Consider the following 14,881-nt stretch of genomic DNA (forward strand, 5'->3'; position numbering starts at 1 on the left):
AGGGCGCACCGCACATTTTGAGGAAAAAAAAAGACGTTTAAGTGCGCCTTAATAGTCGTGAAAATACGGTAAAAGAAAAATGTTTTAATATGTCAATAAAAAGAAGAAAAAAAAAAAAACTCACTCTAAACTACACATTTGGATTACAGAAACAAAAAAAATAATTCTGGTCTTTAATCATTAAACCCCAAAACAAAACTAATGGATTAAAGGAAGGATGGATGGAAAGGGATCTTTATCAGCAGGACAGAGTGGAAAAAAAGAAACAAAGCAAAAGCCTTTGCATTAGTTTGCCCTGTCAGCGTGAACTCCATCTTACTTTCAAAGCGGTTTACAACGCTGTAGTCCTCCTTTGAGTAGACCTTCATGACGGCCTGGGTTTCTTCTTCTGCACTTGCAACTCCCATCTTCAGCTCCTGCATGGCTGCTAAAGTATCCAGGCAACCTGCAGTGAGAGAATAGAGTTTTGTTAACTGTTTTTATCTAAACTTGCATATTAAAAATAAAAAGAAGTGATGAATATGTTTGGAATACAAGGAGCTACAACAACAGCTCTGCATATTAAAAACAAAAAAATTTAGATAAAAGTTTCCCTTCTTTTCACAAGACACCCACGTGGCAATATTTATCAAAACATAAAAGCTTTCTCTCTCCAGAGAAGACGTATTAATCGTATCATATTAGTATAGGGAAAGCCAGGCCTTTAATAAATAGTCCGAATCTGGCAGATGATTACCAAGGATGTGTAGGGCTCCATGAGAGCGAGTGGTGGCTGCATGCGATCCAGAGGGCAATGCTAGCTCTGGACTGAGGATGCTACAGCGAGCCTGTAGATCTGTTGCCGAGGGAACCCTAGCATCGGCTATTACTGCATTGTAGCACCACATCTCTTTTGAGGCTGGCAGGAACCTATAAACATAGTTGCATTTAGGAGATGTATTTCATCTTACAATCAAAAAAAATATATATATATTCTATTTAAATAGTCCAAGGATTTACCTCCATATGACATCATAAACGGGGTCCAAACAGAGTCCAAACCCCTGCAGGTCCTCCTGCTCGGAGTCATTGAAAGTTCTGCAGCTTCCATCCATTTTGTTGATCAACAAACATTTAAAAGGAGGCGCCTCAGACACAGAAGAGGGTACAAGTCCGATGATGTGTTTGCTAGCAAAGATCTCAGAAGTAGCGAGGACATGAGAGTTGATGAGCGCCTCGTCGATCCGCAGGAATGTCTGGTCTCCACTGGCACCGATCCAGGTGGCCTTCCGTCCGTATTTGGCACCGATGTTTGGCATGGGCGATGGCTTGGCGTTCCAGTAGGGCATGTCTAGGATGGGACGGCCCAACTGCCCTTTCTACAAAGGAAGAGTAAAAACATTTAGAATACATTTTTTTTTATTATTGCAAGGTTCACCATGCAGTGAGAATTCTGAACCATGTTGTGCTGAAGATGGTTTGAAAACATTTTCTCACCGAGAAGCTCCCAAAAGTGAAGACCTGCCCATCCAGGAGGAGAACGGCTGTGTGGTTACTGCCGGCAGTCACCTGGACACTGGGTCCCGGCAGAGCCTGGACGAGAGTCGGAGCGCCTCTGATGGTGGAAACATCGAATTAGTCTGTTTATTTCAACAACCTTATCCTTTAAATAGATCTGAGCTACAGAACTTCAGTTGATTTCCTTATTTCTGTACAGGCACATCCACAAATAATTGAATATTGTTAAAAGCTAAACAAAATTAATTAAAATAAAAAAATGAATTAATATAAAAAGAAAACGTTCAAACCTTTACTTCTTGTAATTTTGATGACTATACTTTACTAATATAAAAAAATACACTAATTTACTGAATATTTGTGGTGTCATGCTTTAATCAGCTGATTCATTCAACAAAAGGTTTCCTGACCTTCTAAATGGTCTCTGAGTGTGGGTTAGCATGCTAAACAATCAAGGGTAGCCTGTAGAACACTTTCCACAATGTGGCTAAGTCAAAGTAGGGAAATCGTTAAAGAAGCTGGGGTTTACATAATGCTGCATCCAAACGCATCCATAGAAACTAGAGAAGGAAAAAGTGCAATAGAAAAAGACCCCCCCAAGAAAAAGAAATACCAGCATCCCTGGAAGGAAATGTGTGTAATGATTCTCCTTTTTGAAGAATCATAAAAAACATAGAACTTCTTATAAAATTCAAATTGTTTAAGATGTAAGTGAATCATTTCTAACATTGTAAAATTGCTTGTTTAAGCTCAAAACGAGTACCTGGAGTTAACGTCTCCATGACCGAGCTGGCCATGTTGGCCGTACCCAAACGTGAAGACATCTCCATTCTCCATCAGCACCACTGTAAAACAAGTTTGGTTTATCGCAACACTGACACTAAAATATCTTAACGAGCAACCAAGTTCAGCAGCGATAAGAGAGGAGACCTCCTACCAGAGTGGTGAAAACCACAGCTGACTTGAACGGCTCGCAGCTCACTGTCAAATCTCACCGCCCCTGGGGGATAGGTGGTAATCTTGCTGGCATCCTTCTCTCCGCGCTCACTGCTGCCATCTAGGAAGAAAACAGGAAAGTCAGCAAACCTGAACGAAGGGTGGAGAGTGAGATATGTAGTGGCGGCTTAAGACTGCCGAGCTGGGTGTCTCTGCAAATTCCTGAGAAAAAGGAGCCAGAGGAAAAAGTGTCCTCAAAAGAAACAAAAGAGGGAAAACATGCTTTAACAGAAGAGAGGGACTAAAAAAACCCTGCTCTTGTATTATTCTCTCTTTGTTAGCACATCTTTAGCTTGTACATAGTGCCATAATTTCCAGTAATCTAAATGAAGTGTGATCACATGCATTAGTGCAAAAAAAAAAAGAAAATCATGAAAGCCCATTTCTCAACACTTTGAACACAGTGCTGTTAGCAGGAGGCGTCTAGAGTGATGAAATCCTCCACTTCTTACTTCAGCGCCCTCACTCAGCATTCTAGTCCTGTTTCTTCTTTAGGATGAAGCATACAGCACACAATTCCAAAGGTTCTGGACAAGTAGCTAACTAGCTGCATCAGTGGACTCCTCTCACTAGTTAGGTTACTTTAGAACCATGGAGCTCTATGTTTATGTTTTTGTGTTGGTCATGCAGCAAAATAAACAACTTCTTAAAAAAAATTAAAAAATTAAAAATCACATCTCATATTAATAATCTATAAACCTTAATAAAGTCTTTGCAAAAGACAAAAGGTACCCCACAGAATAGAGGCTGAGCAGCTAAGTAGGGCAATAGCAATAAGCAAACAATGAAACCGTCTAACATTAAGAGGTTTACTTATTTATCATCTCTGCTTTTTCGCCTTAGATGACCATTTGTAGAAGTTCTGCTTTTTGAAGAAACATATGCACAGTAAATCATGGTAAACTATTAAACTGTGCAATTTTTAAATAGAAACAAAAAACAGGTTAAGATAAGAAATATTACAAAAATCCTAACATCTATAGAGTCTCTTCTAGCTGGTATTTTAAGGTTAACTGTTGACACATCAGAAGAGAGAATCACAATTAACTTTATAAGTTGTGGTTAACGGGGACTTTAAAAGTATCAGGACTGTCCGTTCTGGCAAGGGATCAGAAACATTTATCTGTAAGGTTCATGAATTACAGATGAGAGTTGTTGGAAAGTAATAATATTACAAATGTAATATTCTTTTTTATAACTTTTTAATCAACTTTCTACATTCCTCAGATACATATTTTCATTTTGTATCGGTTTGGGAAACACCAAATACTTTCTTTGGCACGTCCCAAAAACTTTTAACAGTAGCAAAATAACTGAGAATAACTGAGACAAAAAGAGCAGACGTAACAAAGAGGGGATGTTCTGATCCGTTTTCTTTCCATAGTCCCTGACTAAACTCAACTCATCCAACTTCTAACAATTAACCTCTCAAAACAACACTCTCCTTCTACTACATTACTTTATATCTAATCTTTGACTTCTCTTAAACTATGTATTCTTTTAGTATTTACAAAGCAAGTTAAAGTAATAAGAGATTGTACTGGCTGCTGCAGCTGTCTCAGAAATATCCGACTTTAAGAGAAACACAAGATTGAGGAGTTTAAATAAATAATTATGAGGACAACTATTGTGGGAACTAACAATAAATCTTCAAATTTGTATAGTATGTAGTATAATTACATACGATGTTACGTAATAACATCGTATTAGGCAAAAACTCTTGTCAAGTCAGAAAGATCAGCAAAGACAATGGAGAAAAACCTCTTTTTAACAATCAAAACTAGTGTGAAAAAAAAAAAGATTGAACAGTAGTCTTTAAATAGCTCTACTAAGTCTTCCATGCCAACAGCTTTGAATCCAGGTGCAGACTTAAGAGTCCTTCCTTCAGAGAGTGAAAGGAGGTGGACGGGACAGCCAGATTGGGAGATGGGTCAAAGGGGCGTCTCCGCACCCACTAAATTAGTGAAGACCATAGTACCTTTGTGCTTGTCCCGTTTATGCCTGAGTGCCTGAAGGGGTCTTATTCTGGCTAGGGCCTGCTCACGCTGGTTCATAAAAATGGGACCGGGAAAAACAAGGGGGCCTGGGGGAGAAAAAAACTTTCACATGCATGCACAATGCTCACAAATGGGACAGAATACATGGTTATACTACATCACAACAATACACAGACACTGAAAAAATATGTAACAAGGAAGAGGGAAGTCCCCAAAGCACACAACACCCAAGCTCTGGCCTCACATCTGTAAAATAATCAAAGGGATGGTACCTAGTGTCAGCTAATTCACTTTTTAATCATCCATCACACCTGCTGATATTCTGAGTATCCCCACCAAACTTTAGATAAACTAAAAGCACTCTCCACCATCCTTTATCCATACCTCTTCCTTCCTCCAACCTATGCCGGCGGTTAATTCTCTGTCGCTTCTCCTCCTGGCGGATCTGAATGTGCTCCTCAATGTTAACTCCTGGAGGGGAAGGGACAGGCACAGCTGAAAACATAAAAGGCCGCGGGTACAGGCCCGAACGGGATGGAGGCGAGGGTGAGAGGATGAGGCAGAGCAGAGCAGAACAGGACAAACATCAATGAGCGAACGAGAGACATAATGGAGAAGCAGTGATGAGCAACACAGGCATCCTAACAAAGGGTGAACACTGCTGGGTCTAAGAAATACTGCATTCAGAAAATTAAAAACTAGTCTAACATGGTAACATACTGTATTATGTTTTCAGGGCTCTAAACTATTCCAATCAACACCTAACCTGTATGTTGCGGGGAGTTTAAGAAGCAGATAGGCACAAACTAGAGTATAATTGTGAAATAAAAGAAAGGAATAAAGGATTTTCAATTAAAAAAAAACAACAAAAAAACAAGTGTTCCTTATATCTGAGCCAATACTTTGTAGAACTACCAACAGCTGCAGTTACAGCTGCTAGTATTTTGGTGCAAGTTTGTACCAGCTTAGATCATCTGGAAACAGAAATCTGCAAACTAACTCAAGCTTAGCCAGAGTGGACAAAGAATAGAAAACAAAACAATCAACAGCAATTTGCAGGCAAAGTTCATGGTTTTTAGGAATCAATTCCTTTCTACTAAAAAAAACTACTTTATCAAACAAAAAAAAGCTGTTTGCAAAAGGGTGCAGGTCAAAAAACGGTTAAAATCAAATTTCTCTAAAATAATCACTGAATTCTGAAAAAAATGTATGCTTAAATTAATCATTGTTATAGTTCCATAGCTTAAATAAAAATAAGAAAAAAGGCAAAAGAAAAACTCTTCAGAAGTTGAAAAAAAAAAGATGTCTACAAATTTTAAATGAATGAATCAAAGCTTACGTATATTTCAATAACAATGTTATAGGGCAGTAATTTTGTTTTTGTTACTCAGTTTTACAAACATTGATATCACCATTGTCTCTTAAATGTGCACAAAAAGTACTTAATCTGGATTTATGTGAGACAAAACCAATGGGGGGAATGGGTCTGCTTCAAAAGGTTTGTAAGGTCAGTAAGAGGCACAAGCCGAGCTTCCTTGTTTTCACTTCTGATGCAGAGATTATTCTAGAACTGCTGGAATCCAGATAATAACCTATCACTTTATAAATAAATAGAGCTCTATAAAGACACATTTATATTTGATTTACTGTTTAATTACTGTTGAACTCCCAAACTTAAGCTTCTACAAGCAAATTCCTCTAGTGAAACTATGTATACAGCATATAACAACTGATGGAGGTTCTTCCAAATACTTCCATTCAGATTTGTCTTGGTTTTTGTTTTCTTCCTTTTATTTCTTGAGTTTTAAATCAATTTTTCCCCAAAACATTTATTGTTATAATTGAGCTGCTGCACTGAAATGTTGCAGCTGTTGGTTATAATACGGTGTACATATCAGTATAACTGACATAATAAAACTGTAGGAAACATTTTTTTATTGTTTTTAAGGGGATCAAACTGACTACAATGCAGCAGAAAAGTTTCTAAATCTATGCTGAAAAATTGAGAAAAGTAATGGCTCTGCCATATAGTAGAATAATAGCAGCTGATCAGCTTGATTCTTCGGCAAGCTGAGATGTCATCGACACAAATAAAAATAAAGTCAATGTTGCATTTAATAAAATTATTTTTACTTTAGTTTTCTTTTTCAAAACATTGCATTTTTTCCATTTACTGTTTAGTTAGTGTTTGTGTTTACAGGAGTGCTTTTCTGCAGTAACGGTGATGCCATAAACCAAATCCTTGCTGTTAAATGTACTAATTTTGTTAATTACATATTAACCATGACGCAGTTCAAGCACTTAATTTAGGGCTTCTTGTTGAAAAGACTAAACATGAGAGCAGAGAATCTGGAGCAATTGTTTGTGGCTGCAGAACTGAATTTCCAGTTCTTTTGTATGCAGATGACACTGAGCTTTATTTGAACTCCTCACTATCTTAAGCACATTAATGCTCTGTCATGCTATAAACAAAGTCAGAAAGCTAAACATCCCCTACAGTAGCTGCTGCTGCTTCTTTTTTTTTTTCTTTCTAAAAACAAAATAACTATTTATTGGTGATGAGTCTTTTCCAAAGCAACATATCAGGCAGTGTCTCAACTGAGGAAACTGAAGATCAATCCACAGCCGCTGGTACGGAAGTAAATATGGTAAAATTACACTAGGGATGCAACTAATGATTATTTTGCAAAACGATTAATCTGTTGATTTTTTTTATAATAATTGGATAGCCAAAGGTTCCTTCAATATTTTTATTTTTTTTTTGTGAAATCAAACTAGGTGGGAAAAAAACTTTTCGACTTGAGGAGTTCTGGGTAGAGCATATTGACAGACAAAAAAAATTTTTATTTTAAAAGCAAAATGTTTACATATTTTTTTTAGCAATTTTGGTATAATTGCTGCTCCAGGTGAGTTGCTCTGTCAGCTAAAAGCATGTTTTATTGTCTCTATACTCAGTTAACAAGTAATCGATTACTAAATTAGTTGAAAATTATTTTAATAATCGATTAATCATGATTAATGCCATTAATTGTTTCAGCCCTAATTGACACCTACCATGCTTATATTTATTAGTGTGCATATTTACTCTAAATAAGATTTCACATGATAAAAAGCAGGAGTTTAAATACCTAGCAGCAGATCCAGTGGAATCATCTCCTTTACAGCATCAAAGATCCCTCTTTGCCGGGCCTCCTGACCGTCAAGCTCCCTGGCACAGGCCTTACAACAGCCACATGCTGAGCAGCCGGACTCTCCAGAACCACAACCACAGATACTAACCCAGAGATAAATACAAAAAAATGTGTTATTATATAACCATGAACTTAAATCACATTCAAGGCCTTATTCCATCTCTAGCTTACCCTCCTGGTACTCTGTCAGGGCGCCCACTGCTGACACAACTGGCACCATACCCAGTGCAGTCTCCACACACAGTGCAAACCATACACTGGTCCAGCTTCCACTTGTGCATGCCCGGCTGGCACATCATGCTTTTCTCTTCCTTGTCTTCCAGCTCATCCTCCAAGTCCTCATCCATAGCAGTAGCCATGCTCTCCACACCAAATGCTACAATAAACACAAGTAGACCCTTTTAAGTATAAACAAGACTGAACATCATAGCGCAAATTAACCTGTTAGAAGTATTTGTTCTGTCTGCATCGGTCTGTTCACCTTTCCCTGCCTGGCTCATGGCTCCAGTGTCTCTGCCACACTGGCCTTTGTTATTCACCCCAAACGTCCACACCTCTCCGTTCTTAGTAAGAACACATGTATGAGCTTTTCCCATGGCAACCTGAGTTACAAAATGGCCTTTAAGATCTGTCACTTGGCCTGTGGAGAGACAGAAAAATGTTTTTTATGAGAAGTTGTCAAACTTAAAAGAAAACAACTCATAGAAAACCTGAAATGCTTTGTCCACTTACAGGTGCTGTCACTGTAAATCGCATCCTTTCCAAACATATAGAGCTCTCCATCCTTTGTGATGATGCTACTGCTACCATTGTTACAAGCTGTATACACAGCCGTCTTCGTCTCCAGTTTGATCATCTTCTTGGGCTTGTATGGCTTCGGCTGCCTGCGACTTTTAGCTGAAAAAGTAAATTCAAACGTTCATTCAATTCAACAAACTAAGTTTACTAGATTTCACTGGAGAAAATAAAGATTTAAATGTCGTCAGAAAATATCTTACTGGATTCCCCATCCTCTCCTTTGCTCGCAGAGCCTGTGAAAAAAACGCTCCCATCTTCAGCTACTAGAAGGGCATGAGAACCGTCATGGCCGACTGAGAACTGGGTGATCTTCGGAGACTTGGTGATGGGCAGCTCCACCCATTTACCAGCTGATGGGCCGCCTTGTTTAATGCCCAGACTCTGGTACTTTCCAGTGTAGTAGATCTAAGACAAAACAATTTTACATGTTTTAAAATTAATTACTACAATAGCATGTTGACGAATATTTGTAGGACAACTGAATAAACTTAACTGCTGATAAAGCTTTGAAAAAGATTAAGTTGGAGAATACTTCCTCACACTATAAGGCAATGTTTCTTCTTAAATATAATAATAAATACGGAAGTGAAGTTCTGCCAAAACCGAAAGTCTGCTATCAGTTTTTATGTTTTGGTTGTTCATGTGTTGAAGCCATCATGTCAACTGACATCATTTAAGGGAACAACCAGACCTTTAGATCGTTAAAAAGTGGCCACAATTCAAACCAAACACTTAAAAGCCACATTTCCCATAAAAATCAGTGTATGTATTTTGCTCATTAGGAATAAATGAGGAAAATATTTGGTTTATTCAGAATTGATCTACATTTAATTAAGCCAATGTGAATTACAGGCAAAGGCCAGGTTTTCTTGCTAGTTAATTAAGTTAGCTGATGAACTTGTCCGTTACCTCACAATAGATTACTCCTTTGTAATGCTTTCTTATAAAAGAAATTAGATACAAATAAATGTAATTCAGTTTATTTCTGAATATAAATTACTTTATTGAACCATGAACATTAATTACTTTAGTTTGAACAAGTGAAAAAGTTCAACTACTATAAGGAACATCTTACATAAGACTTCAATAAGATGTGGAGTTGGGGAAACTGCAGATAAAGAGTGCTTGCAATCAGACACAGTGTGCTGCATGTAGTTTAAGTGGACTGCTATCTACAATACAGGCACACTGCACCACACCTAAACTAGATGCACAAACAACCACACCCTCCAACATGCCCTGAACCTAGTACATAGTTAGCATTCTGATCTCAATAAGCCTCTTTTCTAAATATGTCAAAAATTTACCTTAAAAAGAAGATTACAGAAGGAGTTACAAAGACAATGATTACTAAAATAATATGATATATAAAGAGTAGTAACATGTATGAAGCTTCTGCATATGATCAATGCTGGTAACCTCTATAGCTCAGTAAATACAGATTCAATCCATAAAATATATTGTGCAATATGATGTTAAAAGTGAAAAAACATGTAGTTATATTATCTATACTTCAAGACTCTAGAGTCAGGGGGTTTGCTCTGTCCTTATCAAGATAAAAGCTGTAAAGCGTACATGTTGACGCTGCTCTAACCTCATTACTGTTAAATGTTTGGACAGCTCACCACTCACCTTTCCAGAGGCCGTTTTCATCAGAGCAAACTCCCTGCCAGCTCCAAGCAACGCTGCCTCTTCATCAAAGCCAGTACCTGAGATATAAACAGTTGATACGTCATCTTGGAGAATAACATGATTTAAAAATATATATACATCTACAAGTTATTCACACACTTTATACAAAACAGAGCACTTGTTGCAGTTCTAAAGACCTGAATGACATTCAGCACCAACAGACAGACGTATGCTGGCCCAGTTTGTTTCACTTACTGATGATGTGAAGATCCTTTTCAAGGTCAAAGAGAGAGATCCCACAGGCGTGCAGACATTTCCTCGCCAGCTTCAGCTGCAGCTCCTGCTGCAGGGCCGGGTCGGAGCTCATGGTGTAAATCCGCACAACAAAGCCATCCTGCAGGAGTGTGGGCACACAGGAGGAAACAATGTTTGTCTTCACAACACAAAGGTGTTACAATTTGAGCTTTGGAGCATATCAAGCATAAATATGTCAGCCAAATGTTTAATGTTTACCATCTTACAGCCTTTTAAGTATGTAAATGAGTCAAGTTTAAGCCACAAATAGTTTTCCACGGGTGCAACAAAATATTCACCAGAGCCCTTTATGATGATCAATTTTTGCTTAAAGCCAGATTAGTAGAGAAGTGTCCACTTTAAAGGTTTTTTAAGCTGTTTATATCTCCTCCCAAGTTACCACAGGATGCTTCTTTGATAAATGCCATCACAACCAAAACCTCTGAGCTTTAGATTTGCAGTTGTGTTGTACACTTTCCACTACGGCTAAGTGATATGTTGAAATCCCAGGATGTAACCCTACTTTTACCTTTTATCACTCATATCCCTGTGCTGTTTGCTCTGTTAAGTCTTTGTGATGAAAATCTTTCATTAACCATTAAAGGTATAGAGGAGGATCTTTTATTTCCGGGTGGACAATCTAAATAAGTGGTTCTCCCAATTGTCAATCATTCTGGTGATATGTTTACATAAGGCTGTCCTATATGCTCATCCTGTTAGCTATCTTTCTCTGTGCATGCACAGTTATATGTGTGAAGAGCTACGGTTTCAGACAGTCATTGAAGCTCACCTATCTCACCGCGGTTCTTTGAAAATGGCAGAGGGTCGTAAAAGAAAAAGTGTCTATGAAGTGTATGAGAAGAAAAGAAAGGCCTCAGTAGATATATCCCAGAATGCTTTGTGTGGAGAGTTCTCCTTGCAAAGCATTACGGGATTTACTGTAACAGCAGCCCACTTTCACCACTACCTGACAGCGGCGACTAATAACAAAAATGGCACAAGCACCGCGGATTGGGAAGGAGTTATGTGACCAGCGGGGAGCAAAAAACATTGATCATCTGTCACAATGGCAAGTTACCAGAGTTCACTATAAACTCCACTATATAGTCCCCGGTCTATATAGTGATTAAGGGATATAGGGGTTAGAGCGGACGTTCAGACAGTAAGCTTGTATGAGCTATGAGAACAAAAACTTTTAAACAGAGCGTGAAAAAGGAGAAATGGACTCATGCATGCTCCCTGGAGGGTACAGGTTTGTGCATGTGCACTTTTTTTAAAATGGAGAGGGCGGGTGTTTCGCGAAAATCCTCCACATTACCTTTAAGGCCTTCACAGAACATCTGGGTTTATTAGACGAAATCGCACACAATTGGACTTTGATTTATTAATGTTAAATCAGCTGCTCTTCATGTTTCCAAAGGGCATCAGAGTAAAACAGGCTAAATAAATCTAAATAGTGAACTTTTATCATTTCTAAGCAAGAGCCTGATATCCATGTACCATACTGTATGACATTATGGGCTACTTTTTGTAACAAATAACTCAAAGAGAAAGATTGAAGTCTGTGGTTATAACATGACAAAATGTGGAAAGGCGAGCATGTCTAGACTTATTAGCTGCTGAAATCTGATGCGACATGCTGAACATGTGGTTTAGATGACAAATATACATACTGCACTCATTTAGAAAAAAATATATATGTTTTTCTGAATTAACTAGATATATATATATATTTTTTTATAAATAAACAAAAACTTCCATAGTAGATGTTCTGTGACACTTGGCACTGGAGATTTCAAATCCAAAGATCCCTTTCCTTCAAAAAGCAGCATCAACACACACCTTTTGTTGAGTTAAATTCATAATTACTGTCTTTTGTGATTCAAACACAGAGAAATTCTCTTGTCTATCAGTTTATGTAGATACAATCACTATTCATCTGTCAGCAATGCAGAGACACCTGCGTGTTGGGTGCTACTCACTGCACGGCTGCTTCCCCACTCCCTCTTCTCTTCACGGTTTATGTGTGAATTTATAACAAAAACATTTTTCTTTATTTAAATAAAAATCACCTCATCAATTCAGAAAAACAGACCTTTTTTTTCAAGTGAATACAATACACTTCTGTAAAAATATATGGATATAGATGATATATTTTTTCTTAAGAGCCAATAGTATCTTCATCCAAATCCTATTGTACTCGGCTCTATGTGGTTTAGTCATGATTATGCACTTAAGATGTTACATCAGGCAGGGATAAGGTGGTATAGATAAAATCATAAATTCATAGAATTATAAACAAGAATAGACCTTAGGAGAACAGAAAAATAAATAAAACTACTATAACTAATTATGGTGATATTCACTGTTATGTATTGGGCGTTCATTTCTCTAAAGGAAGAGAAAATATTGTAGCAGACAATTCAACTCTAAGTGGTCTGTGCAGCTAAATGCAAACTCCATCCCTTCAGGCAGTACTCCCATATGTATGATTAGGTGGGCAATTGGCTTCCTGCAACAGTGGATGTATGGATTTCACATATTACCCTCCCCTCCCCCCAACACTCCCATTATCGAGTACCCTTGCATGAGAGGATAAGCTCTCTGGAGAGTTCACACATGTGGGGCCACAGCTGCACGTCTGCACATGCAGAGCACGTCTAAATAAAGGGATAAGCTGAGAAGCCCCACTGTGGCACAACTGATGACCAAATCAGATTTAAATGCATTTTATACAGAGAAGGTCACATCACAATTCAGCTTGACTAAGAAATCTATTATTCAAAGATTATTTGAATGGATATGCTGTTTTATAGCACTACCAGTCATAAATAAATTAAAAAAAATAAAAATATCGGATTTAGAATAAACATGTCTGCAATTGAATTGTCTTATTTTATTGTTGCCTGAAGTTAGTGATGCCATGTGGTTTAGGGTAGATGTGGGCTTTTGTTTGTGTCAAACTATAAGAAGTTTTTTAAAAGGTTATTTTAGAATTGCTTTAAGAGTTTTTTATATGTTTTAGAAAGTGACAGATTGAGCGCAGTATCTATTTGTTGTTGAAGCACAGAGTAAAGCCTCCTCTCACCAGCTTGCTGAGCACTACGAAGGCTGACTGAAACAGTCCCCAAATATGTTTTCTAGCTTCTGAAAAAGATAGACTGAGCTGTTTCTTAATGAATCCAGGTCCTATAAAACCCCACTATTAAAAAAAATATATTAATATCCAACAGAAAATCTGCCACCTTATCTTTCAAAGCACATTAGCAAGTTTCTCAAATGGGTTTGAGAAATATTTGAATTTTTTTCTACAAAATTAGGTGCTAAAAAAAAAAGAAAGAAAAAGAAAACTTACATCTTTACAAGCTGCGATTTGGTTAATGTATTCTCCATCTGTAAATATGATGTTTTGTCCGTCTGAATGTTGACCTGGAGCAAGAGAAAAAGGGAACATGGAGTTATTTAAGTTCATGTTGGTGTACCTTAACAGTAATTGATGACACTGAGCAGAGGCGGATGGGGGGGGTCTGTACCTGGCATGGTAACACCACCCTCATGCTCCAGGGTCTCGGGGTTAATCTTGATGGCCGACATACTGTGGTTAGTTGTGTCCCGATACAACAAGTAACCCTGCAGAGGCAACACAGAACGTTGTTACTGGTCTGAAATTACAGCAACTCAGGAAAAATTATATTTATCTAATGACGGCTGTTGCTCTCAAGTTTTGTTATGCGCTTGAGTTCGATTTAGATCATTGACAGAATAACCACTATTATAAATAATAAATAAATAGACTAACTAAATAAATTTCTTTAGGTCTTTAATAAAATTATTTTACATGAAAACGAACAGATAGTGTCCCTAAAAATTATACATCCAAACAATTTGGATTAATTGGTTTTCCTGTGCTGTATGTGCTTAAAGAAGATTTTTTTATTATTATTATTATTTTTTTTTTAATCACAGATGTAAGGGGCTCCAAATGTAAGCCATTTTGACAGTCATTACTTATAGAGGTGGGAAATTATTCAACATCAATAAACATTGTGGTATAAATAAAAATAATGTTATTACATTTCCAATATTTCAACATACATTATAGTCTATTGTTACAGCGTTTGGCACAATTTGATGTAGTTTTATGTGTTTGGTTTTTTAAAGCACATATTTCTAAAATGTTATAGTGGCAGGTGTTTTTTGTTTTTTTGAGTTTTTGCAGCACTAATGGCTCATTTTTTTTTTGACAGTTGGCTGACAGGAAAGGGGATATGAGAGAGGGGAGGGACAGGCGGCAAAGGACCAGAGGTCGGATTCGAATCCAGGTCGAGGATTAAGGCCTCCGTACATGGGTAGTGAGCGCTAACCGCTGCGCTAGCTACACGCCCATATTTGCAGGAGTTTTGACTAATCGTCATACCTTCCTACAGGCATCTTTGACATTTGTTGTGGACATTTGCTTTTCATAGGCTTTTCTTG

The 14,881-nt window shown here is 37.6% G+C and overlaps 1 protein-coding gene across 18 annotated transcripts in view; it reads right to left on the reverse strand.

Annotated features, from left to right (window-relative positions):
* The window catches only part of mycbp2 (MYC binding protein 2, E3 ubiquitin protein ligase), a 63,638-nt gene extending 49,584 nt beyond the window's left edge, over nucleotides 1–14,054 (reverse strand). For 15 of the 18 annotated variants that reach the window (XM_015404615.1, XM_015404613.1, XM_015404611.1 and 12 more), the window contains exons 1-17: nucleotides 13,939–14,054; nucleotides 13,761–13,834; nucleotides 10,367–10,505; nucleotides 10,112–10,188; nucleotides 8,680–8,884; nucleotides 8,414–8,578; nucleotides 8,163–8,321; nucleotides 7,853–8,057; nucleotides 7,619–7,764; nucleotides 4,875–4,985; nucleotides 4,472–4,576; nucleotides 2,435–2,554; nucleotides 2,261–2,342; nucleotides 1,477–1,594; nucleotides 1,000–1,358; nucleotides 737–909; nucleotides 320–445 (exon numbers count right to left, since the gene is read on the reverse strand). In XM_015404615.1, coding sequence (XP_015260101.1) covers nucleotides 320–445; nucleotides 737–909; nucleotides 1,000–1,358; nucleotides 1,477–1,594; nucleotides 2,261–2,342; nucleotides 2,435–2,554; nucleotides 4,472–4,576; nucleotides 4,875–4,985; nucleotides 7,619–7,764; nucleotides 7,853–8,057; nucleotides 8,163–8,321; nucleotides 8,414–8,578; nucleotides 8,680–8,884; nucleotides 10,112–10,188; nucleotides 10,367–10,505; nucleotides 13,761–13,834; nucleotides 13,939–13,999 — 2,425 coding nt within the window. In that variant the 5' untranslated portion in view covers nucleotides 14,000–14,054. The remainder of the gene's footprint in view (nucleotides 1–319; nucleotides 446–736; nucleotides 910–999; nucleotides 1,359–1,476; nucleotides 1,595–2,260; nucleotides 2,343–2,434; nucleotides 2,555–4,471; nucleotides 4,577–4,874; nucleotides 4,986–7,618; nucleotides 7,765–7,852; nucleotides 8,058–8,162; nucleotides 8,322–8,413; nucleotides 8,579–8,679; nucleotides 8,885–10,111; nucleotides 10,189–10,366; nucleotides 10,506–13,760; nucleotides 13,835–13,938) is intronic. The other 3 variants (XM_015404599.1, XM_015404605.1, XM_015404602.1) reach the window with 3 other exon arrangements.
* Between the last annotated feature and the right edge of the window lie 827 nt (nucleotides 14,055–14,881).

This window comes from Cyprinodon variegatus, unplaced genomic scaffold (assembly GCF_000732505.1).
Source record: "Cyprinodon variegatus isolate N-32 unplaced genomic scaffold, C_variegatus-1.0 Scaffold1803, whole genome shotgun sequence".
NCBI classification, from domain to species: domain Eukaryota; kingdom Metazoa; phylum Chordata; class Actinopteri; order Cyprinodontiformes; family Cyprinodontidae; genus Cyprinodon; species Cyprinodon variegatus.